The 24845-nt window shown below is 49.1% G+C and overlaps 1 protein-coding gene across 1 annotated transcript in view; it reads left to right on the forward strand.

The window, feature by feature from the left end:
* LOC107114207 (transcription factor IIIB 90 kDa subunit-like) overlaps positions 1-24845 on the forward strand; it is a 157223-nt gene that overhangs the window by 47934 nt on the left and 84444 nt on the right. The window contains exon 3 of the mRNA XM_015415647.1: positions 18447-18620. Within this exon, the coding sequence (XP_015271133.1) occupies positions 18447-18620 (174 nt within the window). The remainder of the gene's footprint in view (positions 1-18446; positions 18621-24845) is intronic.

Raw genomic sequence — 24845 nt, forward strand, 5'->3', positions numbered from 1 at the left:
GCCTTTGGCCTGATCCAACATTGGCATCTCTTATGTTCTTATGACCTTGGGCAAGCCATAGTTCTGTCAGAGCTGTTCTCTCACGAGCATCCTCGAAAGAGCTCTCTCCGCCCCACCTACCTCACAGGGTGTCTGTTGTGGGGAGGGGAAGGGAAAGGAGTTTGTAAGCCGCTCTGGGACTCTGAGTGGAGGGCGGGGTATAAATCCAATCTCCTCCTCCTCCTCCTCTGCTAGTCACAGCTGCTGGTGGAACTTCAGGTCCTGCAATGCCAAGACCACGGCCATACAGCCCGTACAAATCTACAACAGCTAATGAACTGTTTAGCTTCTGAGGTCTGATGAGATCGGGCTAGCTCGGGCCGTCTAGTTCAGGGCGTGCACAAGGATGCTGCCTCTGAATACGGAAGTTCCATTTAGCTCCCAAACCTGCTTCGGGAAGAGCGCTTTTATTCTCCCTGTTTGTATGTCTCGTGTATTTAACCCCCACCAGGGGCAAATCATGAAGGTGGATGTGGGATTACTTTTTTTTGGGGGGGGGGTGTTGTCATTTGAAAGGTCCCTTTTGTTCCAGAGTGCCTGCTCATTTTCAGTTTAAGACATTTTTGCAAAAAAAATTGAACTTTCCGTTTTTCCTAACGTTTTCAGCCTAGGGAATCTTTTGTGTTGGAACAAAAGGAAGAAAATGCAGGAGGGGGGGGGATGCCTATAAAAGGGAGATTAACTGGCGTCGAATGCAACAAAGCAGCGGGCTAATTATAGTCAAATCAGTTGATTTCCTCGAGATGCTGCACTGTGCTAATGAAGCTTGTGAATTGCTTTCATAACTCCCCCCCCCCAATGCAGGCGGGGGGGGGGACCCTGTACAATTAAACCATAGGGGCCTTATTAACACTAGGTGGTTGATGTTGCACCTAACCGGCTAGAGTTTAAAGACACACAAGAGAGAAGAGAAGAAGAGATTGGATTTATACCCCGCCCTTCACTACCCAAAGGTGCCTTAGAGCGGCTTACAAACTCCTTTCCCCTCCCCTCTCCTCCCCTCCCCACAACAGACACCCTGTGAGGTAAAAGAAGAAGAAGAGAAGAGATTGGATTTATACCCTGCCCTTCACTACCCAAAGGTGTCTCAGAGCGGCTTACAAACTCCTTTGCCTTCCCCTCCCCACAACAGACACCCTGTGAGGTAGGTGGGGCGGAGAGAGCTCTTGACAGAAACTGCCCTTTTACAAGAGCAGCCCTTATCAGAGCTACGGCTTGCCCAAGGTCATCAGCCAGGTGCAAGTGGAGGAGCGGGGGACAAAGGTATAACGTAGACTGGGGGAGGGGGGCAAGAATGAACCCCCCCCCCGCATAGGAATTTGCCATCAGAGAAAGAACCGGATGTGACAGTTCCTTGGCTTTTCACAAACGGCTGTACGATTCAGCCATGTGCTGTAGCACTCGACCTTTGGTTACTTCTGTCTGCTTGCACATCTTGTAGACCTGGGGTCCAGTGTGCCTTCTAAGCTGTGGAGCAGAAATTCTGCTTTGTGAACTACTAGCATTAAAGTTGTGAGTGAGCGATTTGGCTACTGCGTAAATCAGTTCGCTCTGGAGCCATCCTTCCTGAGCTGAGACAAAAACAGACTGTCTAAGTGTCATGCTTGCCTTCAGCAGGGTGTGTTAGTTGAAGCAGATAAATTTTTTACTGAAAAAAAGAAAGAAAGCAAAGGGGACCATTCATGCAAAGGCCAGCCAGGTCCTCAGTCCATACTTAATTATTGCAAACTTGGGGTGAGAAGATAAAAGCATCATGCTAAAATGGCTGCAGCAGGAGGCAGAGTCAGACCCCAGATGGCTACCAGAGGAGGTGGAGCCAAACTTGCGATCTCCCTCATCACTATTGTGGAAATTCTGAATGAGAGTGCCTGAGAAGAAGCCCTACCCCATGGGCAGCACATTGGAGGACTCTGCTGTAGACTGTCAAAAGTGTCATGCTTGCCTTCAGCAGGGTGTGTTAGTTGAAGCAGATAATTTTTTACTGAAAAAAAGAAAGGAAGCAAAGGGGACCATTCATGCATAGGCCAGCCAGGTCCTCAGTCCATACTTAGTTATTGCAAACTTGGGGTGAGAAGATAAAACTACTTGATACGCTTTTGGAAAAGTCGTGAGTGAATTGGGTGTTGAGAGTGATTCAGGTGGGTAGCCGTGTTGGTCTGAAGCAGCAGAATAAAGTTGGAGTCCAGTGGCAACATTAAGACCAACAACATTTCATTCAAGGTCAGGGCTATTTTTGGGCAGGAACCCACAGGAACGGAGTTCCGGCTGGCTCCCAAGTTGGCCACGCCCAGCAGGAACTCATTAGCATAATAGGCCACACCCAACAGCGGGAACTCATTAGGATTGGCTACATTAGGGGTGTGTGGCCTAACATGCAAAGGGGATCCTGCTACAAAAAAGGGCCCTGGGTTTTGGCAACAAACAAGGTAAACAGAATAAGAAGCAAAAGGTGTGGCTGGATGAGCATACTTCTGGTAACATGGGGGTGTGGCCTAATATGCCAATGCACTGTGCTGTCAGGGGTGTGGCCTAATAGGCTAATACATTTCTGCTGTTGGGTGTGGCCTATTATGCTAATGGGTTCCTGCTGGGCTTTTTCCACCAAAAAAAGCCCTGTTCAAGGTAAAAGCTTTTGTGTGCACGCACACTTCTTCAGATACGCTGAAATGGAAATTACCAGTTGAGAGCGAATGTTCATGAAGTGGAACGAAGAGAGTCTTTCTGGAAGTTTGGGCTTTGCGTAAAGGGCACAGACCCTCTCTGATTAAAATAAAAGAGTTTTGTGGGCCTGAAATCCTGGGGAATTCGGAGAAAGTGAAAACATAAATTCTGCAGGAAAGAGTACTCTTACCCGTGCATAATAAAAGATCAAGAAGAGAGAGATCCTGCGTGCCCTCCATTCGCTTCCCTTCCCTGGAGTCTTTCCTTTCCCTTCCTTTTGGGGCATTCACAATTGGTTTACATTGTCATGGATGAGAGCAGGAGAAAACTCATTTTGTTTAAGGAAGGGCTGACATTTATAGAGACGAACCGGTGTTTGTGGAGACAGTAAGGCTGAGGGAGACCTCGTTTCTCCCACACCAAGATGTTTTCACTTCCTGGAAGGAGAATAACGGATCACAAAGTGTGTAGTCCATGGTGATGTGGGTCTTCTGGAAAAAATCTGCATTGGGAAAATTTCCAGAAAGTTTTGACTTACCTTTCACCAAATTAAACTTAAAAGAAACCACCCCCATGTTTATGTCCCTAAAGCAATAAACAATTGAACTGAAATACTTGATTTTGCAAGGGGGGGGGGAGAAATTAAGTGCTGTTTAAATGCTATATACAAACCACCCCGCCCCCCCCCAAGCTTTATGAGGAAATCATTTTGATTGGAATAATCCTTGTATAAATTCCATTTTGATTGGAATAATCCTTGTATAAATTCAAAGGGATTACAGCATGTTATTTGCATTTAAGGGGAAAAACCCAAAGGGACTGAATGCTGTTGATGTACTAATTTTAGCACACACCGAGAAATGTGTGTATGTAGTTTTCCACTCGTCTCTTTCAACAGAATTCAACACTTTTTGCCAGATGTCACCAAGGCACTTAAGTTTCACTGTCACTTGTCCTCAGAAGTGGATAGAGGATTGAGAAGGCACCGCAGCGGTGTTAGTTGGGCGGGCAAGCAGAAGGTGACGAGGGAGTCATAGAGGCCGAGGCCTTCCCCTGATGTTGCTACCCAGCGCTGGGATTCGGAGGCTGGCTGCCTCTGAACATGGAGGTTTCCCCTCAGTCACCACGGCAGGGATATAATTAAAAGTACGACTGCCACAGGTAAAGAACCAGCCAGTTGGTAACATGATATAGGCATAATTGAAAGACACTTTAGTGAGGTGAGGACAGTTTAGTATGTCAGGGCCTACGTTAGAACACCGCTGGGCGCGTTTAGTACAGTTAACAATGCGGGCGCAAGTAGTATTGCCACTGGCTACGTAAGGAGTGTGAAGAGAGAGTGCAGACGCAGGTAAACGCAGGCTTATTGGGCCCCATCTTGCCATGGTACTGTAACTCACAGTGGCATTGGGAAAACCCATAGAACATGGTTTCTTTAGTTATATTGGCAGGTTGCTTACACACCGGGATCAAACAGGTACCCAATAAGTCACCAGCTGAGAGGGAGTTGGTCAAACAGAAACGAGTAACATTAGAAATATTAGCAAGACGCTCCCAAATGTTGAATGCCATATGTTCTTTAAAAGGCAACACCCCCCTGATCGGCACAATAAAAAATGACACCATGAGGAGGCTAACACACAACCCAGTTCCACCAAACAGCTGTTCCCTGTGCTGGCTCGCCATCTCCCCAATCTTCATCCTCATCCTCTTCATTCTCTGAGTCGGTGGGCTCGTGATCAGAGGAGTCAGTAGAGTCTCCATGGAGACCCTGGCAACGCGTACACCAGAGATCGTGCCAAAAAGTACAGTCAGTCATGGAGGGAGGATGGTGTTCCTCAGATAGGGACCACGGCTAGTAGCCACTGATAGAGTTATCCTCCATGAATCTGTCTGATCCCCTTTTAAAACTGTTTGTTCCTGAGGTCATCACTATATCCTCTGGCAGTGAATTCCCCATTTTAATCACTGTCTGTGTAAAGAAGGAATGAACCAGGCAGGTGTGGGGGGGAGCAGGAGCTGCTGGTATTGCTGCCGCTGCCCCCCCACCTCTGAGCCACATTGGCGGGGGCCCTGACGAGTGGGTGGCCCAGCGAGGAAAGGAAGGATGGAATTGCCCCCCCTCCAGGGTCTCTCGCTTGTCAACGTGTATCCCGGCGTTCGATTTGGACTGCACATCGAATCGGGCAAATTCATAAGTTAATTATTTCCGGTTGGGATTATCGTGTGTATTTGTGCCTCCCCCCTCACATTGACAAAACAATTAAACATACGTGTGCATTTTCTCTCTCTCACATGTAATTACCTGGAAAAAAAAAATTAATTACTGCTTTGAAACTGGCCAGGTTTGCCTGATGTTGTATTGGCGATGGCCTCCGTTCGTTGCCATTAAGTTTATGGAGCAAGGAATCTTTAGGAATGGAAAATTTTCTTCAGAAAAAAGAACACTGTCACACGTCCGTGGTGGTCCCCTCTCACTTTTTTCATCTCCAAACCTCATGCTGAGCTTTGGGGGTCTCTTAGAAAGTAGAAAAAAGGCTTGTCTCCCCCCCCCCCCCCCCCCCCCGGCCTCCAAAGCTCAGTGTGCGAAGAGACCCTGAGACTAAAATACACTGTCAGCACTGTTGTGGACCACTGGTTAGGGACAAGTGAGAAAGAACGAAATGATTGTCCTGGGCTCAACACAAAAAGCCTCCTTCCAGCTCTTTTTCCTTATCAAGCGATATTTTCCTCTCCTAAGAGAGTCAGAGCGGCAGATGTAAAATCGTTCAGATTTCTTCTGGGAAAAGCCCAGCAAAGTGATTTTCCTGAAAGAATGGGACTGGTGATCCCATGAGGTAGATGCCACCCGGAAGTGACATCAGCAGGTTGCCGTGGATGCTGTAGCATTCTGCTTGAAACTCTATGGTTTTACCATAGATTTTTTTATGGAATGCTAGAGTGTTCTGTGTCACTTCCTTTTCCCCCTCCCCGAGGCTCCTCCCACCGCTCCTGCCATCGATGCCTGAGGCACTGGTGGTCATCAAAGGTAATTACTGGGAGGCCTCCTGCTATATTGTGAGGCCTGGTAACCCTCTGACCACCAGTCTTCCTGATCCGAAGTCCAGTGCTATACTCCCGGAGTCCCCAACCTTTCTGAGCCTGTGGGCATTCTTGGAATTTAAGGAAGTGTAGCAGCACCAGCATAAACTTGTGTCTGTAGGACTGCAAAATGGCTACCATGGGATGGGGTCAGTCGCAAGCTGTTGGGAGGTTCCGAGTGAAGAGTCTTCCTGTGACAGAGGGATCTTCTTCCGAATGATACCAAAAATAGTGTCTCCTGGTTTCTTCTGAAGTGTTTCCAGCTCCAAGATAGAAGCCATATTGGTTATTTGGTTTCCAAAGAAAGGGGAGGGGATACTCCTTTGTACAGATAGGCGCAAGGAGAACTTGCAAGTCTAGGGACGTAAGAAAGTCCATGTTTGCGGCCAGGTGGAAGACACATGGCTGTAATGTGCAGGAATGTGCTCAGCCCTTTGGTGGTCATTTGGCTGGTAGGGAGTGTCCCAAAGCACACACACACCCCATTCCATTCAAGACCCTTTGGATTTTATCCCTCAAGACTCTAGAACCAGGCAGGCACCAGGATCCATGCTGGCGATCCAGCTTTGAGTGTCCCTGCCTGTGGCATGGGATTCATCGTGTTGTATCATGTCAGTTTGGTGTAGTGGTTAAGTGCGCGGACTCTAATCTGGGAGAACCGGGTTTGATTCCCCACTCCTCCACTTGCACCTGCTGATGTGACCTTGGGCAAGCCATAACTCTGGCACAGCTGTCCTTGAAAAAGAGCAGTTTCTGTCAAGAGCTCTCTCAGCCCCACCCACCTCACAGGGTGTCTGTATCCCTCAAGACTCTAGAACCAGGCAGGCACCAGGATCCATGCTGGCGATCCAGCTTTGAGTGTCCCTGACCCTGTGGCATGGGGTTCATTGTGTTGCATCACGTCAGTGTTTTCACGGCCTCTGAAGGTGAAACTTTTCTTAAAATCTGTGCTGGCTTTCCTAATTTTTTTTGGCTTTCATATCGTTTGTGTTCGTTCCTCTGCTCTGGAGCCCAGTGCGAAAAGAGAAACTTTGCTCTTCTGCGTTTCTAGCGCTTGATAGATTTGCATTTGTTTGGTCCTCACTGCTCTCCCTTTCCCTGAATTGTAATGTAGCAAACTGAAATTTTCCAGCATTAGTCATTTGAGAAATGTTTCTCTTCACACTCAGTAGGGTATCTGGAGGTTTGGGCATAATCTCTAAATAAAGCACAGTAGCCTTAAGATAGTCCTCAAAGTCTGTTCTTCTTGTTGTATTAGTTTTGGAAACGTAGACGACGTGCGTTCCTTGAACAAGTAGAATATGGACTCTTGTTTATCCAATATGGTGTCGTGATTAGGGTGTTGGACTAGGATCCGGGAGATCTGAGTTCAGATGTTCACCCTGCCACAGATGTTAGCTGGGTGACCTTGGGGCAGTCACAGACTCCCAGCCTAGTCTGGACAGTATCCCATGAGGATAAAATGGGAAGAGAAAAGAATGAGGTAAGCCACCTGGAGTCCCCGTGAGGGGCGGGGAGGGGGGGAGGCCAGGGTATAAATGAAGTAAGCACATAAATAAACAATTTATCATTCTCTCCATTTGCTTTTAATTCCTGAATCCTCGCTGGTCCGGAATCTTTGCCGATGGCTCTTAGCGTACTTCCGGTAATTCATTTCACAGATCGCTTGTGGACGATGCAGGCCCGCAAGTGTTCTTCAGAAAGATAAAAACTACTTTCCTCTTGTTTTGGTTATTAAAGCAAGTGCTCTTCCTTTAATGGGGTGGAGGTGGGAATTCATGCGCTTCCTGCTTCAGTTCCTCAAAAAAGGGAGGTGCCGGCTCCGCACAAGAATTGGAAACGAACTTTTCCCATGTGACGACCAGGAGTCCAGATGTCCAGCTCCTGGGTCTCATCCAGCGTTGCTTATTTGGTCTGGCATAAGGCAAGGTTGGGAAGATATTCCCACTTTTCCAGGTGTCTCCTTCATGCTGCAAGCACCTTTCCTGCTCCAGCCGCAAAGGAAGCGATTGAGAAACAAAGGGCTGTCCTTCAAACAGTGGAACTATTTTCCGAATGAGAATATGCCCACAAAATCTGCCAAATTTACGGGACAGAGGCTGTGGCACAGTGGCAGAGCGGATGCTTTAGTCAGTCTTTATTACAGCCCACAAGCCCTGCAGAAGCGGAACAAACAACGTTAATTAATTGCCTAATCTACATATATAATTTATCCTAATGCATCAGACAATGAGAAGAGTTACAGGTTATCAGAGTAAATTATACCCGAGACACGATCTGCAGCCTGTATTTTCATAGCACAGAACAGAAATTCGGCTACTTATAAAGTGATTCTTTGGACCGCCCTGGCCAATAAAGCTTTAAGAGTCTTTTGCAGAATTTTGATTTGTTTCTTTACATCTAGATGGTCCCCGTGTTTCATTCTGGCACGTCTGATTAAAGGATCTCTGATGGGAAGCATTGGTGACACCTGCCTTTTGCCAAGAACCACTGCCCATCAGAATAGACGGCACTGAGCCAAGGGTCTTGCTCAGTGGCGAGGGACCCTGGCTCAGTGGTACAGCATCTGCTTGGCATGCAGAAGGTCCCCGGTTCAATCCCCGGCACCTCCAGTTGAAAGGACCATGCAGTAGGTGATGTGAAGGACCTCCACCTGAGACCCTGGAGAGCTGCTGCCAGTCTAAGTAGACAATACTGACCTTGATAGACTAAGGGAAGGGCTGTGGCTCAGTGGTAGAGCATCTGCTTGGCCTGCAGAAGGTCCCAGGTTCAATCTCCGGCATCTCCAGTTGAAAGGGCCAGGTATAAGGTGATGTGAAAGACTCTCCACCTGAGACCCTGGAGACCTGCTGACAGTCTTAAGTAGACAATACTGAACTTGATGGACTAAGGGAAGGACTCTGGCTCAGTGGCAGAGCCTCTGCTTGGCATGCAGAAGGTCCCAGGTTCAATCTCCGGCATCTCCAGTTGAAAGGGCCAGGTATAAGGTGATGTGAAAGACTCTCCACCTGAGACCCTGGAGACCTGCTGACAGTCTTAAGTAGACAATACTGACCTTGATGGACTAAGGGAAGGACTGTGGCTCAGTGGCAGAGCCTCTGCTTGGCATGCAGAAGGTCCCAGGCTCAATCTTCGGTATCTCCAGTTAAAAGATATGGCTGTAGGTGATGTGAAAGAGCCCTGCCCGAGACCCTGGAGGGCCACTGCCATTCTGTGTAGACAACACTGGCTTCGATGGACCAAGGGTCTGAGTCAGTACAAGGAAGTTTCATGTTCAGTATAAGGGACTACTTGGCTTGGAGCTGGATAACGGGGAAGGAGGCGATTGGTGAGTCTGTGCCCGTCAGTGAGGCCAGCAGGGCCCCCCACGGGGGCACTCAAGGGCCATTTTAATCATCCCGTCTGCCTCCGTGTGGAATTGGTTGCCATGGGATGTGTTGACCATGGATCCAGATGGCTGTACCCGGGGTTCAGACCCACTCATACAAAGCTCTTCCTTACGACTGTTAAATGGGACCTCCATGTCTCTAAGCACCACTTGCGGAAGATTGAATAACTGCAAGAATGGTTGTGTTGTTTTTCCCCTTTCATGCCCTGCTTGTGGGATTCCAAGAAAATGAAGATAGTTTCAGAGAGTAGCTATGTAGCTACTGGGACCAATGCTCCCTCTAAGCTGTGGAGTCTTGTGAGCAAAAATTCTACTTGGTGAGCTACTGGTATCAAAGTTGTGAGCGAGCGATCTGGCTGCTGAATAAATCAGTTTGCTCTGGAGCCTTCCTTCCTGAGCTAAGACAAAAAGGTGTGAGCCGGAGGCTAAAAAACTGTGAGCCAGCTCACACTAACTCAGTTTAGAGGGAACACTGACTGGGACCATCTAAATGTAAAGAGCAGAAGTCCCATCAGTGGCTATTAGCCATGAGGTATAGATGGGAACCCTCGGTCTGGGGCAAGTGATGCTCTGTATTCTTGGTGCTTGGGGGGAGGGGTCAACAGTGGGAGGGCTCCTAGTGTCCTGACCCCACTGTTGGACCTCCTGATGGCACCTGGTATTTCTGGCCACTGTGTGAAACAGAGCGTTGGACTGGATGGGCCATTGGCTTGATCCAACATTGGCTTCTCTTATGTTCTTATGTTGGCTTGCAATGGAACAGCTAGATTCCAGTCCATTTGCACCTTGGAGTCAAGCAAGATTTTGGGGGGTATAAGCTTTCGACAGTCAGAGCTCTGATGAAGGAAGCTTTGACTCTTGAAAGCTTATGCCCTCCAAATCTAGTTGTTCTACAAGGTGCGACTGGACTCAAATCTAACAAGAGGAGAGAAAGAGATTGGATTTATACCCTGCCCTTCACTACCCAAAGGAGTCTCAAAGTGGCTTACAGTCTCCTTTCCCTCCCCACAACAGACACTCTGTGAGGCAGGTGGGGCTGAGAGAGCCCTTTTGAGGACTGCCCTTGAGAGAACTACGTTGAAAGAACTTGTGACTGACCCAAGGTCACACCAGCAGCTGCGTGTGGAGGAGTGGGGAATCAAACCCGGTTCTTCCAGATTAGAGTCCGTGCTCATAACCACTGCACCAAACAAGAAAAATATGGGGTGTCTACTATTGGAACCGGGTGCTGGTGTGATTCAGCAGGGCTCCTGTGCTAAGAAAATTCAAATGTCTTATAGCTTACCATTAAAGTTTTAGGCCTCTGGGCACTCAGAATTTGTCAAGCCCTGGCGTAAGCTAGGCGTTGCCATCCATATGAAATGGTTCTTGCCGTGTAATACAGTAGAGTTATTTACTTAGGAGTTATCATTGTTTATATTATTATTTTTAAATCTTTCAATGAGTGTGAATGGTGTGACTTTCAATAAGAAACACAGACCTATAAGAAATGGAGGAGGAGGTGGAGAAGGATTTATTGGAGTCTCCGAGTGGCTGACAGTCTCCTTCACTTGCTCTTCCCATAACAGACAGCCTCTGTGGCGCAGTTGCAGCTGAAAGAGCTCTTTCAAGGACTGCTCTTGAGAGAACAGCTCTGAGAGAACTATGGCTTGCCCAAGGTCACCCAGCAGTTGCATGTGGAGGAGTGGAGAATCAAACCCGGTTCTCCCGGATTAGAGTCCGTGCTTCTAACCACTACACCAAACTGGCTGTCTTACCCAAACAGAGCCAGGGTGGGGTAGTGGTCAGAGTGTCAGACTAGGATCTGGGAGAGCCAGGTGTGAATCCCTATTCATGCCATGAAACTTGCTGGGTGACCTTGGGCAAGTTATGCATTGTCAGCCTAAACTACCTCACAGGTTTGTTGTGAGGGTAAAGTAAGGGAGAGGAAAATGATGTAAACTCTCTGTGTAATCCCCATTGAGTTCCCAGTGAAAAAGGTAGACTATAAGTAATGTAGATAACATAAATAAGCCGCTTTAGGTCCCCAGTTTGGTGTAGTGGTTAAGTGCGCGGGCTCTAATCTGGGAGAACTGGGTTTGATTCCCCACACCTCCACTTGCAGCTGCTGGATGACCTTGGGCAAGGTGTAGTTCTGTCAGAACTGTTCTCTCAAGGACAGTTCTGGAAAGAGCTCTCTCAGCCCCGCCTACCTCACAGGGTGTCTGTTGTGGGGAGGGGAAGGAGTTTGTAAGCCGCTCTGAGACTCTGAGTAAAGGGCAGGGTATAAATTCAATCTCTTCTCTTCTTCTTCATTGGTGAGAAAGGCTATAGTATAAATGACAGAAAATGAACAAACTACAATAAAATAATGCCATTTTGCTTGCAGACCCAGATAAAAGAGAGTGAACCTCCACATTCAGAGGCACTGAATCTGAATCTCAGAGCCAGGAGGCAACATCAGGGGAAGGCCTCGGCCTCTGTGTCTTATTGTTGGCTCTCCAGGAGAACTGGTTTGCCATGGTATGACACAGGAGAGTGATTCAGATGTGGAAATTGCTGCCAGAGGATATAGTGATGGCCACAGGAATAAACAGCTTTAAAAGGAATTAGATTCATGGAGGACAAGTGTACCAATGGCTTCTAGTCGTGGTGACTGAGGGAAACCTCCACACTCAGAGGCACTAAGCTTCTGAACCCCAGAGCCAGGAGGCAGCATCATGGGAAGGCCTTGGCCTCTCTGCCCTGTTGTTGGCCCTCCAGAGGAACCGGTTGGCGAACGTGTGAGATGGGACGCTGGACTAGATGGACCCCTGGTCTGATTCAGCAGGGCTCCTCTTATGTTCTTATGCCTTTGAATGGGGAGGGAGCTTTGTAATTTTCCATTTGGCTACATTTCTGTATGAGTCTTGCCATTAAGCCTCTGAATCCCAGAGCCAGGAGGCAACATCAGGGGATGGTCTTGGCTTCTGTGCCCTGTTGTTGGCCTTCCAGAGGAACTGGCAGGCCACTGTGTGAGACAGGATGCTGGACTAGAGGGACCCTCACTGGTGTGATCCAGCAGGCCTCTTCTTATGTTCTAATGAAGGCCTCAGCCTCTCTGCCCTGTCGTTGGTCCTCCAGAGGAACTGGTTGGCCCCTTTGTGAGACAGGATGCTGGACTAGATGGACCACTGGTCTGATCCAGCAGGGCTCTTCTTAATGTTCTTATGAAGGCCTCGGCCTCTCTGTGCTGTTGCTGGTCCTCCAGAAAAAGTGGTTGGCCACCGTGTGGGATAGGATGCTGTACAAGATGGACCATTGGCCTGATCCAGCAGGGCTCTTCTCATGTTTATGGTGTATCAGTAGTGTAGTGCTATGTTATGGCATTTGTTAGTTCTCTTAGAATAGAAAAAAGGGGTTCTCAGGTAGTCTTATCTAGTACAGCATCTTCTTTCGCACCCCAGCCTTAAAAGGCCAACTACTAAACAGCGTGTAGAGGCCAATGCCATGATGTTACCTCCTGTGAGCCAAACACTACAAAAATCCTCCACTGAAAAATCCTCCTGCAGCTTGATCAATCATCTGCTCTGTGTGCCGGCTCTAACATGATGGTCCCGTTTAGAATTATTTTTGCTGATGTGTACATCAGTGTATGCTTGCTGGGCAGCTGCAGCTGGTTACAGCTTCCCAGCATGTGTGTACGCTGCAAAATAATCACCCGAAACCAAGTTAAAATCCATGCGCAGGGTGCATGCTGATTTCTACTCAGGATTGTTTTCCGCGTAGTAATCTGAAACAGCCATAAGAGAGGCAGTCGCATTTGCGGCCTGCAGGAAAGACTTATTTTCGTGGGGGTTAAGATCAGAGCCGCAGATTATCTTCGTCAGAGAGGCTTAGGAATTAAAAGTAGTGGCGAGTGCACTATGCTCCTTTGTGGGGAAATTAAAATGTAATTGTTGATTAACCCCTGCCTGCCCCGTTTTAATTGCAATTGGACACAGGCTCTTCAGGCTTGTTGATATATCGCCAGGGTAACAGAGCAATACGATGCGCCGGGTGGTATCTGTGAGATTTAATTTAATTAGCTCAAACCGTGGTAGATCGGCCATTTGGCGAGCATGGTTTCGGGCTGGCACAGTTGTGAGCTGCGATCTTGCTGGAAGGATGGCTCGGATGGTGATTTCTGCCCTCGGTTTTCCTGACTCATCGTCTTCTCGGGATGTTCCTATGATCAGAAACACGTATGGACAAGCAGGCAGGCGTGTACGGGTGGCTTTAGCCAAAGCAGTTTATGACGGAGGAGGAGCTCTCATGAAGAGTTTCCCCGAGTCCTTGGCACCAGCGTCGTGCCTTGAGTTGAAATACATGAGTAATCTTTCGGGTTGCATATTGAAATGACACACGGACGCTTACAGGAAGCAGGCAATTCAAGCGAACGATGATTAGCAGATATTCTTGACTGACCGGTGTGCTCTTGAGAAAGAGTGGCATGCAACGAGGTGTTGACCAAGTGATCTTTAAATCAAAAGACCGTTGACCAAGTAATCTGTAAATCAAAACACCATTCGGGTAATACAGGGTTCAGAAGGTGAGAAGCGTCTCTCTCTGCATTATTGGTAACAATGGAGGTGTGGTCTTCCAAGCAGTTTCTGGATGAATAATTTTACTTTCGATGGTCAATAGAGAAATACCTCTGGGAAGCCCTAGAATAATCTCTCTTAGTGAACTGTGTCCATTTAAAGCCTGCTTTGTTTGTAATGGACAAATAAGGTCTTGGGTTGGATCCAAAGATGCAGTTTCTGCTGGCGTAATGGCCCATACCGCTGAATTCTACTTCCACTGACAGGGGTGATTTTTTGCTGACACCCCCCCCCCCAAAAAAAGAAGGTAGAATCCCACTTTGCTACCAGTGTTGGTTATGAGGATCCTCTCCCCCTGCGGGAGCTTAATTTCAGGGAGCCAAGCTGGGATAGTTCCCTTCTGTGAGCTTCACACCATTCCCAGTACTTTGGATCGACTCATCTGTGTATTTATTAAATTTATTAAATTTATACCCCGCCTTTCTCCCAAATGGGAACCCAGAATGGCTTATGTCGTTCTCTTCTCTGTTTTATCCTCATAACAACCCTGTGAGGTAGATCAGGCTGAGAGTGTGTTACTGGTCCAAGGTCACCCAGCAAGCTTCTGTGGACCTCCAGAGGTACTGGTTGGCTACTGCATGCAACAGGATGTTGGGCTAGATGGATCACTGGTCTGATCCAGCAGGGCTCTTTTTAAGTTCTTGTGTGTGAGACAGGATGCTGGACTAGGTGGACCATTGGTCTGATCCAGCAGGGCTCTTCTAATGTTCTAATGAAGGCCTCGACCTCTATGCCCTGTTGTTGGCCCTCCAGGGGAACTGGTTGGCTACTGTGTGAGACAGGAGAGTGATTCAGACATGGAATTTGCTGCCAGAGGATGTAGTGATGGCCACAGGAATAAACAGCTTTAAAAGGGGATTAGATTCATGGAGGAGAGACCTATCAGTAGCTACTAGCCAAGGTGACTCAGGGGAATCTCCAAATTAAGAGACATTGATCCTCTGAATCCCAGAGCCAGGTGGCAACCTCAGGGAAAGGCCTCGGCCAAGCAGAGGAACAGCTTGGCCCACTGTGTGAGACAGGATGCTGGACTAGATGGACCCCTGGTCTGATCCAGCAGGGCTCTTCTGGTGTTCTTATGAAGGCATCAGCCTCTCTGCCCTGTCGTTGGCCCTCCAGGGGAACTGGTTGGCCACCGTGTGAGACAGGATGCTGGACTAGATGGACCCCTGGTCTGATCCAGCAGGGCTCTTCTGGTGTTCTTATGAAGGCATCAGCCTCTCTGCCCTGTCGTTGGCCCTCCAGGGGAACTGGTTGGCCACCGTGTGAGACAGGATGCTGGACTAGATGGACCACTGGCCTGATCCAGCAGGGCTCTTCTGATGTTCTAATGAAGGCCTCGGCCTCTCTGCCCTGTCGTTGGTCCTCCAGGGGAACTGGTTGGCCACCGTGTGAGACAGGATGCTGGACTAGAGGGACCCCTGGTCTGATCCAGCAGGGCTCTTCTGATGTTCTAATGAAGGCCTCGGCCTCTCTGCTCTGTTGTTGACTCTCCAGAGGAACTGGCTGGCCACTGTGTGAGACAGGATGCTGGACTAGAGGGACCACTGGTCTGATCCAGCAGGGCTCTTCTGATGTTCTAGTGAAGGCCTCGGCCTCTCTGCCCTGTTGTTGGCCCTCCAGGGGAACTGGTTGGCCACTGTGTGAGACAGGATGCTGGACTAGATGGACTATTGGTCTGATCCAGCAGGGCTCTTCTGATGTTCTGATGAAGGCCTCGGCCTCTGTGCCCTGTTGTTGGCCCTCCAGGGGAACTGGTTGGCCACTGTGTGAGACAGGATGCTGGACTCGATGGGCTATTGGTCTGATCCAGCAGGGCCTTTCTGATGTTCTTATAACAGCAGCGATTGAGACTCGCTTTAAGAACACAGAATGCTTCCAAAGCAGCCTTAGCGTGAGCTCACTGGCCAGATATTAAGCCACCCCCTCAGCACAGTATTACCGATCCTTCCTGGTGATATAGGAAGCGTTATATAACAGGGAGCGCACAGTCATGCACCTCGACGCAGTGTTTTAATTTTTCAGGTGAGCTCTGGCGTTGTCATCACGCGCCTCGGTTGCCACTGTGAAACAAGCCACACAGAGATGTTTGTCGGCTTCTGATATCCCTGTGGAAATGTTAGGGCTCTGCGTGGTTCCCGTAACGCCACACGGTCGAAACATCTTTCTCACACATTGGCTGTGTGCTGTGTTCCTTGGCTTCTCGAGAAACGCAGCCCTGGCTGTATCCTGTTCTTTTACGGCTCCTCTTCCCCTCGCCTCTGGTCCTGCCAGTTTCCTGCTCCCGGAGCCCTTTCTTGGTGCTCCCGAGGCTCTCCGCAACTGCCTCGCCAGCTGTGTCATATCCTCTTAGGAGTCATCGAAAGGGCTTAGAGCAAAGGCAAGGAGGAGCATTCGTTTTCTTCAGGCCGCAGCCTCTAATCTATGTAATCTGGCAGCCTGACGAGTCCGCTCGTAGGAAGGAAGCACTTCCCCAAGCGGCGAGGAGCTCCAAGCGTACGGCTCTGTCTAGGGCCAGATTCGCTCAGTTGTGGTTTTGTTTCGCTTTGCGGTTAGAGGCCCCTGTGTATGTCAAGATTGTGCTTTGCCAGGTTTCTGGAGAACTGCAATAAAACACGTTCTCTTTGCTTCCAAGTCAGCGTGGAGAGAGGTTCTGTTTAATGTTCTGAGGCGTGTGCATCCCTAGTTCAGGGGTGGGGGAGAGACGCAGAATCCTAGCCACCCTCTCTTGGGGGTAGTTTGATCATTCAGCAGGTCTATTCATACTGCTTTTAAGCAAACCTTTAGTTGACCTTTAACCTTGTGGCTGTCCCGAATGGTACTGGGGTTATTCAGGAGTTGTTCCGTGGGCAGGTTATAGGAATGGAGGGAAGAAGGAGAAGAGAAGAGATTGGATTTATACCCGCCCTTCACTACCCAAAGGAGTCTCAGAGCGTCTTACAATCTCCTTTCCCTTCCCCTCCCCACAGCACACACCCTGTGAGGTGGGTGGGGCCGAGAGAGCTCTGAGAGAACTGCCCTTGAGAGAACAGCCCTGAGAGAACTTGTGAGTGACCCAAAGTCACACCAGCAGCCGCACGTGGAGGAGTGGGGAAATCAAACCCGGTTCTCCCAGATTAGAGTCTGCCTCCTAACCGCTACACCAAACCGGCTCTCTTGTGTTAGAATGAATATTGCGTTAGAATGAATATTCTTAATTGGTCCCAGAAGCAAAGAAGCCCTTTGACCAGTGGCCTACCTTGGACTCTCCCTTACTGCTGTGCTAGGATCTCTAGCAAGGTAGAGGCCCAGTTGGGAGCATCTTTGGGCCAGCATGCTGGGAATTAACAGGGATTCCACATTCCCTGTAACCTTTTCTGCAGTGGGCATTTCTACTGGAATCTTGAAGTCCCTTGTGAAGTTACTATTGATACTGTAAGTGGGGCAGTCACCTGGATCTGTTTATAAAAGTGGTTGACCAAAGAGTAAATTCTCTTGTGTTTGTGGCAAGGTAACCCTGCTGTGGAAGGGGGTTGAAGAGCAGGAAGCAACCGTTCCATCGCCTCAGTGCAATAGCTTGTTTGGAGGGACATGGCTTCCCCTGGCCTAGGAATTATTCGTGAGAAACAAGGTCTCACTTGATATTCCCAGCTATAAGAGAAACCCTGCTGGGTCAGACCAGTGGTCCATCTAGTCTAGCATCCTGTCTCACAAAGTGGCCAGCCAGTTCTTCTGGAAGGCCAACAACAGAGCGTAGAGGTTGAGGCCTTCATTAGAACATCAGAAGAGCCCTGCTGGATCAGACCAGTGGTCAGTCTAGTCCAGCATCCTGTTTCACACAGTGGCCAACCAGTTCCTCTGGAGGGCCAACAACAGGGCATAGAGGCCGAGGCCTTCATAAGAACACAAGAAGAGCCCTGTTGGATCAGACCAGGGGTCCATCTAGTCCAGCATCCTGTTTCACACAGTGGCCAACCAGTTCTTCTGGAGGGCCAATAACAGGGCAGAGAGGTCAAGGCCTTCCCTTGAGGCTGCTTCCCAGCACTGAGTTTCTGCGTTTTCCTGCCTCTGAATATGGAGATTCTGTTTACTTGCCGTGGCTAGTATCCTCCATAAATTTCTACATGTTGTAATGGGTGCATATCAATGATAGAGCACTGTTTGCAAATCTATGTAACATCTGGAAAGACAGGGGACCAAAAGGCATCAATGGCTTAACCTGGGGTCTCCACCCTGTTTTGAGCCTGCAGGCACCTTTGGAATTCTGACAACGTGTGGTGGGCACAGTGACAAAATGGCTGCTGCAGGCGGCAGAGCCAGCCACAAAATGGCTGCCACATCTTACCTTCAGTCACACAATGAAGATCCTTGTGCTGTGGTGGCAGCTGCTGCCAAAACAAAGTTTTTAAAAAATCTGCACAGCCAATCAAATCTCCAGTGGGCAAAAGCCCCACCCACTTTCTAAAAACACGCAAGGTGTTGGGTGGGCAGCATGTCACTCACGCCCCCCGCATTGGGGACCCCTGGCTCAACCTATCTTGTTTTAAAACAAGCCCGCTGTTCTCTGTAGTATAGCCTTTTGCCGTTCAGATCTCTGAGTTAAGCCGGCTTCAGTTTATTCGTGCGTGCATCCTGTAAAACACTAAAATTGTGAACGGTATGTGATTTCTCTCTCTCTCTCTCTTTTATTTTTAAAGGAAAACGTCAGATCCATCATCTCGGAAACCAGCTCCAGCTTAACCAGCACTGCCTCGACACCGCCTTTAACTTTTTCAAGATGGCGGTGAGCAAGCACTTGACCCGGGGGCGGAAGATGACCCATGTCATCGCCGCATGTCTGTACTTGGTGTGCAGGACTGAAGGAACTCCGCGTATCCTTTCACTCTTTGAACAAGGCCCCTTTTTTAAAAAAAACACAAACGTCTTGGGCACCGTGTCCCTCTGACCGCTTATCTTTCCTGGAACTCTTTGGGTGCTATTTTTAGAACTGAGCCCCGTTTTTGCTGGTTCAATGTTTATCCTAATCTTTTTATTGTCTCTCGTTAAGAAAATACCAGGAAACCTTCTGGACAATGGTTAATGCAAAAAATTTGGGAAAGGAGAGATCTAATCTAGAGTGGAATCTGATCCTCTAACCTGCTTGGGTATCGGTAGGGCGTTGGGAGACAGCTGCCCTTCCCCCATTAGTTCATGTCATGTTTGATTATTTGTCACAAAAACCATCTTGCTAGATCTGTACAATGAATAGTTATTGTTATGAGCAATTACACGGCCCTGTTTCATTAGCTATGCATGCCAAAGGCACAAATCAATCTCTCTGTCTCTCTGCTATGAATGATGGAACCGGGTTGATAGTTATGAAGTGTAAAATGTAACCCCTGCAAATGTTTTTTGAATTGCGAGAGTGTGGGTTGTTTTATCTGGAGCGTGGCCTTTGGGCCCCGTCTTTGAGTCTTGCTGTTGTTCACTGAAATCTTCTTTTCCTTTCACCTGAGTTCAACTTGTATTTTTGGTAGCCTCTAGTCTCCGCCCCTCCTGCCAACCTAGCAGTTCGAAAGCAAGAAATTTCAAGTAGATCATTAGATACCGCTTCGGTGGGAACTAACAGCATTTCATGCGCCTCAGCGTTTAGTCATGCCGGCCACATGACCACGGAAACGTCTTCAGACAGCGCCAGCTCTTCGGCTTGGAGACAGAGATGAGCACCGCCCCCTAGAGTCGGATTTGACTAGCTTTCGAGCAAGGGAAGTGCTTACCTTTACCTTTAGTCTCCACCTGAATCCCATGCTCCTGCCATTACTTTCTTTTGTACCACACACCGTAGAACTCTTTCATGGGCCCTCGCTTGTGCTGAAAGATGGTTGCCGTTATTATTACATCATCCACGTGCAGAGACCTTTCGGCCAGTGTGCAACACACTGGTGGCATGTAGATGTCACAACAAACTTCCATTTGCCTGTGACGGGCACCTGTATCTTGCTGTGTTCATGCCCCCCTTCTTCCCTTTGAGCGCGGAGCATGATGGGCATATTCAATCACGCGCCCGACTCGCTGTCATGTCTTGAGTGCGGATGCCTGAGCCAACTGGAGTTTTATTTCTCCCATGCAAACTAGGATTGTGTACCAGGATTAAGCTGTGATTGAGAATCCTAGTGCGTCAGGAGGACACAAATACTGATTTGGCCATGGCCTTCAAATCTCACGGTCAGAACAGTTTCAAAACTAGGAGCTCCTTCAGTTGCTCTCTGGAGCGAGGGAGAAGGAAAGGGGAACCAAGGAGGGAGCATGTGAGCATGGCACCCACTCGTGTTTGTGCTCGTCACTAGGGTTGCCAAGTCTCACCTTGTTCCGGAGCGGGGGACTCCCGGGTCGATCCCTAACCCTAACGCCCCCAGCGTGCCCGGCGTGGTCGCGTCACTTCCTGGTGACGTGCACGTCGGGGTGGAGTTCCCCCCGGGGCCCGATCCGGCGGCGGCGGGGAACAGGCCTCTGCCCCCCCGGGGGGACTTGGCAAACCTACTCGTCACAGATAGAGATTTGATGTACTATTTGAATGCAGCCATCTGGGCAGATCACAACGTCTTCCAAGGCAGGGAGAATCATCAATAGGGACCTTTTAGGTAGGCCACAAAACTTTACCTGCAGGTTCACAGGCCCCTATAGAGCTACCGGCAATGTTCCCTCTAAGCTGTGGAGTCTTGTGAGCAAAAATTCTACTTTGTGAGCTCCTGGCATTAAAGTTGTGAGCAAGTGATTTGGCTACTGCATAAATTAGTTTACTCTGGAGCCCTCCTTCCTGAGCTAAGACAAAAATGTGTGAGCCGGAGGCTAAAAAACTGTGAGCTAGCTCACACTAACTCAGCTTAGAGGGAACACTGGCTACCGGTTGGTTTTTTTAAAAAATGCCTTTTGAAAGGGCTTGCAGCGAGTGTGCAGGTGCAGAGAACAAGAGTACTGTCCTGTCTTGTTTTGTGTGGACACTGAGAGGAGCAGAAGGCTGTCAAGATGGTGGTCACTCATTGACGGTAAGGATTCTTCTGTCATTCTTTTCCCCATTGTGTTATGCTTAAGGCTTGTGTTTCTTGCCTCTAGCTATTTCGGTCTGAATCCCACAGTCCTAGCCTTGAAACTAGTTAGGTCATAATTCCGGCTCCTCCTCTTCCTGTTGCATGACCCTGTCACATGACTTCCTATCCTATGCCCACCATTCAGCAGTTACTTTGTTCAGTGGAACTCAGGTCTGGAAAAGGTGAATACCGTTGCTCCAAACTGCAATTCAGAGGATTGCGAGTGAGTTTCAAGCTCACACGCTCTCTCGCCTTCCCCCTCACACACAGCTTTGCTTTACAGTTGTAATTTATGCTAAATAACGGCACAGTTTGATTCTGACCTGGTGAACCTGTAGTTAGCCTTTGCCCCCCAAACCAGAGTTGGTAATCACAGTTTGATAATGATTTGTGGTGGTGGCTTTGAAGGCAAACACAAGCCACAGTTGCCAGTTTGGATATCATAGCAAACTACGGTTTGTGCTCAGCCGCAGACTGCAAAGCTGTGTGTGAGGAGGGAGGGGAAAGAAGGGAGTGTGCAAGTTTTTGACTTGTGTTCAGATCGTCTGAACCAGGGGGTCTCATCAGAAGCTTCCCCGAGAAGCTCAGACTTCACGGAGGCAACATATCTGTCTTACCGGAAGCGATGTGTGGAAAATGATGATAAATACCGCCAAAGGATTGGAAGCAAGGGAGTGGCAAAAAAACCCCCCCCCCCAAGCTCAAAACGGGCGGATTTCTGTGACTTTGTATCTGGTATCTGGAGCTGCGGTGGCTCAAGTGGTTAAGACGCTGAACTGCAGGCTGTGGAAGGTCAGTAGTTCAGCAGTTCAAGACCCGGGTGCCGCAAGACGGGGTGAGCTCCTGTCTCTAGTTCCAGCTCCTGCCAACCTAGCAGTTCGAAAGCAAGAAATTGCAAGTAGATAAATAGGTACCACTTCGGTGGGAAGGTAACAGCGTTCCGTTCGCCTTGGTGTTTAGTCATGCCGGCCACATGACCACGGAAACGTCTTTGGACAGCGCTGGCTCTTCGGCTTTGAAACGGAGATGAGCACCGCAACCCTAGAGTCGGATTCGACTGGCTTTCGAGCAAGGGAACCTTTACCTTTTTATCTGGTATCTGGTATTTTCAACGGCCGAATCAATTTCCTTTCGCATCTGAAAGTATGTGGCTCGAATATTCGAAGCATGCCACCCTGCAAGTTTTGCTTAGCTGGTCACTGATAGAAATTTATTTAAAAATAAGGCAATGCCAAGCCAGTGACACGTGGCCAAATGTGCAAATGAGCTGTAGCCACTCCGATTCATGATAATCCTGTTGGGGGACAGGACACTGAGCGAGGAGTCTAGCTGTGCTAGCGGAATCTTACCGGTAATGAGCTGCGGTGATAATGGTTGCAAGCGTTGGCAAAGAGACCTCTAACAGGAAGAGAGTTCAGCGTGTTTAAAGCTTTTGTGTGCAAAATGAGGCGGCTGTTCTCTTGACTGGTTTGGTGAGGGGATAGTGACCAGGGACGTTATGGGGCAATTCTGGTTCTTTTTGGGTTTTTTTTAAAAAATTGTTTCATCATTATAAATAGCTTCAGCTTTCCCCTTGCAGTTACCTTGACATCCAAGCCCCCAGGAAACAGTGGTATGTGTAAGAGGCCATCTGGCTCTGCGATCTGTGTGGGTCTGTTACATAAGCTCCGACAGTGACTGGAGTGGAGAAGTAATTTTGCTTGAATCGAGAATCCGGCTGCATTAGAGCGGTTTTGTTTCGGTAGCGGTTCGCTTAAAATTCCCCACCTGCCCCTTGCCGGCTTCTTACGTGCCCTCGTTTTTGTAAACAGGAAAATGCCAATCACCACTTTGGAGTCAGGAAGGACACTTTTCCAGGCCGGTTTGGCCAGGGATCCTGGGTTTTTTTTTGTCATCTTCTGGGCATGGAGTGGGGGTCACTGGGTGTGTGTGTGTGTGTGGGGGAGGTATTTGTGAATTTCCTGCATTGTGCAGGGGGGTTGGACTAGATGACCTGAGAGGTGCCTTCCAGCTCTATGATTTGACCAGAAAAATCTCAAGGGTAAAACTGTAGTTTTAAAAAATTCCTTTCTTCCCTAAATATTTAAGGCATGATCTGTCTGTTCCTGAGTTATCTCCTGCACGTCAAGGAAGCACAATTACAAAGGGATCCCCCTCCTCTGCTGGGTGCATGTTTTGCTAAGCACATTGTTGGGTATTCTGCCTTTACTGGATCAGTGGTCCCTGAGTTATCTCCTGCACGCCAAGGAAGCACAATTACAAAGGGGATCCCCCTCCTCTGCTGGGTGCATGTATTGCTAAGCACATTGCTGGGTATTCTGCCTTTACTGGATCAGTGGTGCTCTGTGTTCTTGGTGCTTAGGGGGCAACAGTGGGAGGGCTTCTGGAGTTCTGGCTCCACTGGTGGATCTCCTCATGGCACCTGGGCTTTGCCTACTGTGTGACACAGAGTGTTGGACTGGAGGGGCTTGACCGAGCATGGCTTCTCTTATGTTCTTATGTCTGAGGCAGTGATGCTCTGTATTCTTGGTGCTTGGGGGACAACAGTGGCAGGAATTCCAGAGTTTTTGCCCTGCTGGTGGACGTCCTGATGGCACGTGGGCCTTGCCCACTGTGTGACACAGAGTGTTGGACCTGGAGTTCTGTCCCCACTGGTGGATCTCCTCACGGCACACGGGCTTTGCCTACTGTGTGACATAGAGTGTTGGACTGGAGGGGCCATTGGCCTGACCCAGCACGTCTTCTGTTATGTTCTTGTGTCTGGGGCCGCGATGCTCTGTATTCTTGGTGCTTGGGGGGCACCAGTGGGAGGACTTCTGGAGTTCTGGCCCCACTCGTGGACCTCTTGATGGCACTTGAGCTTTGCCCAATGCTTGACACAGCGTGCTGGACTAGATGGGCCACTGGTCTGACCCAACATGGCTTCTTTTATGTTCTTATGTCTGGGGCCGCGATGCTCCGTATTCTTGGTGCTTGGGGGGCACCAGTGGGAGAACTTCTGGAGTTCTGGCCCCACTCGTGGACCTCTTGATGGCACTTGAGCTTTGCCCAATGCTTGACACAGCGTGCTGGACTAGATGGGCCACTGGTCTGACCCAACATGGCTTCTCTCATGTTCTTACTGGGTCCATGTGCTCCTCCCACATGCACCTCCAGAGGCCATGTGCACAAGCTGCTTTGATAACTGCGCTTGGAGAGGGCCCTTTGGGGATCCAGGCGGGAAGCCATGTTGGCCTGCTGCACAAGAGCATGATTCGAGTCCCGTAGCCCCTTAGAGGCCAACAAGATTTCCAAGGTACATGCTTTTGAAAGGTAGAGCTCCTTCCGTCAGATAGTCAGAAGGAAGCTCTGACTCTCGGAAGCTTATACCATGGATATCTTGTTGGTCTCTCAGGTGCTACTGGACTCGAATCACGCTCTGTGGGGATCCAGTCCTTTGTGAATAGCTGCATTTGTGGGAGGGGATGGATTGCAGCGTGTTGCAAAGCTTGGCCCTCCAGAGTGCTCTGTAAATGCTACAGGTTTAGTTCCTTGAGCCAGTTTGGTATAGTGGTTAAGAGCGCGGACTCTAATCTGGGAGAACCGGGTTCGATTCCCCACTCCTCCACATGCAGCTGCTGGTGTGACCATGGGTCAGTCACAAGTTCTCTCAGAGCTGTTCTCTCAAGATCAGTTTCACGGCACACGGGCTTTGCCTACTGTGTGACATAGAGTGTTGGACTGGAGGGGCCATTGGCCTGACCCAGCACGTCTTCTGTTATGTTCTTATGTCTGGGGCCGCGATGCTCTGTATTCTTGGTGCTTGGGGGGCACCAGTGGGAGGACTTCTGGAGTTCTGGCCCCACTCGTGGACCTCTTGATGGCACTTGAGCTTTGCCCAATGCTTGACACAGCGTGCTGGACTAGATGGGCCACTGGTCTGACCCAACATGGCTTCTCTCATGTTCTTACTGGGTCCATGTGCTCCTCCCACATGCACCTCCAGAGGCCATGTGCACAAGCTGCTTTGATAACTGCGCTTGGAGAGGG

Source organism: Gekko japonicus, unplaced genomic scaffold, assembly GCF_001447785.1.
Source record: "Gekko japonicus isolate JY-2015 unplaced genomic scaffold, Gekko_japonicus_V1.1 scaffold3171, whole genome shotgun sequence".
In the NCBI taxonomy this organism is placed as follows: Eukaryota; Metazoa; Chordata; class Lepidosauria; order Squamata; family Gekkonidae; genus Gekko; species Gekko japonicus.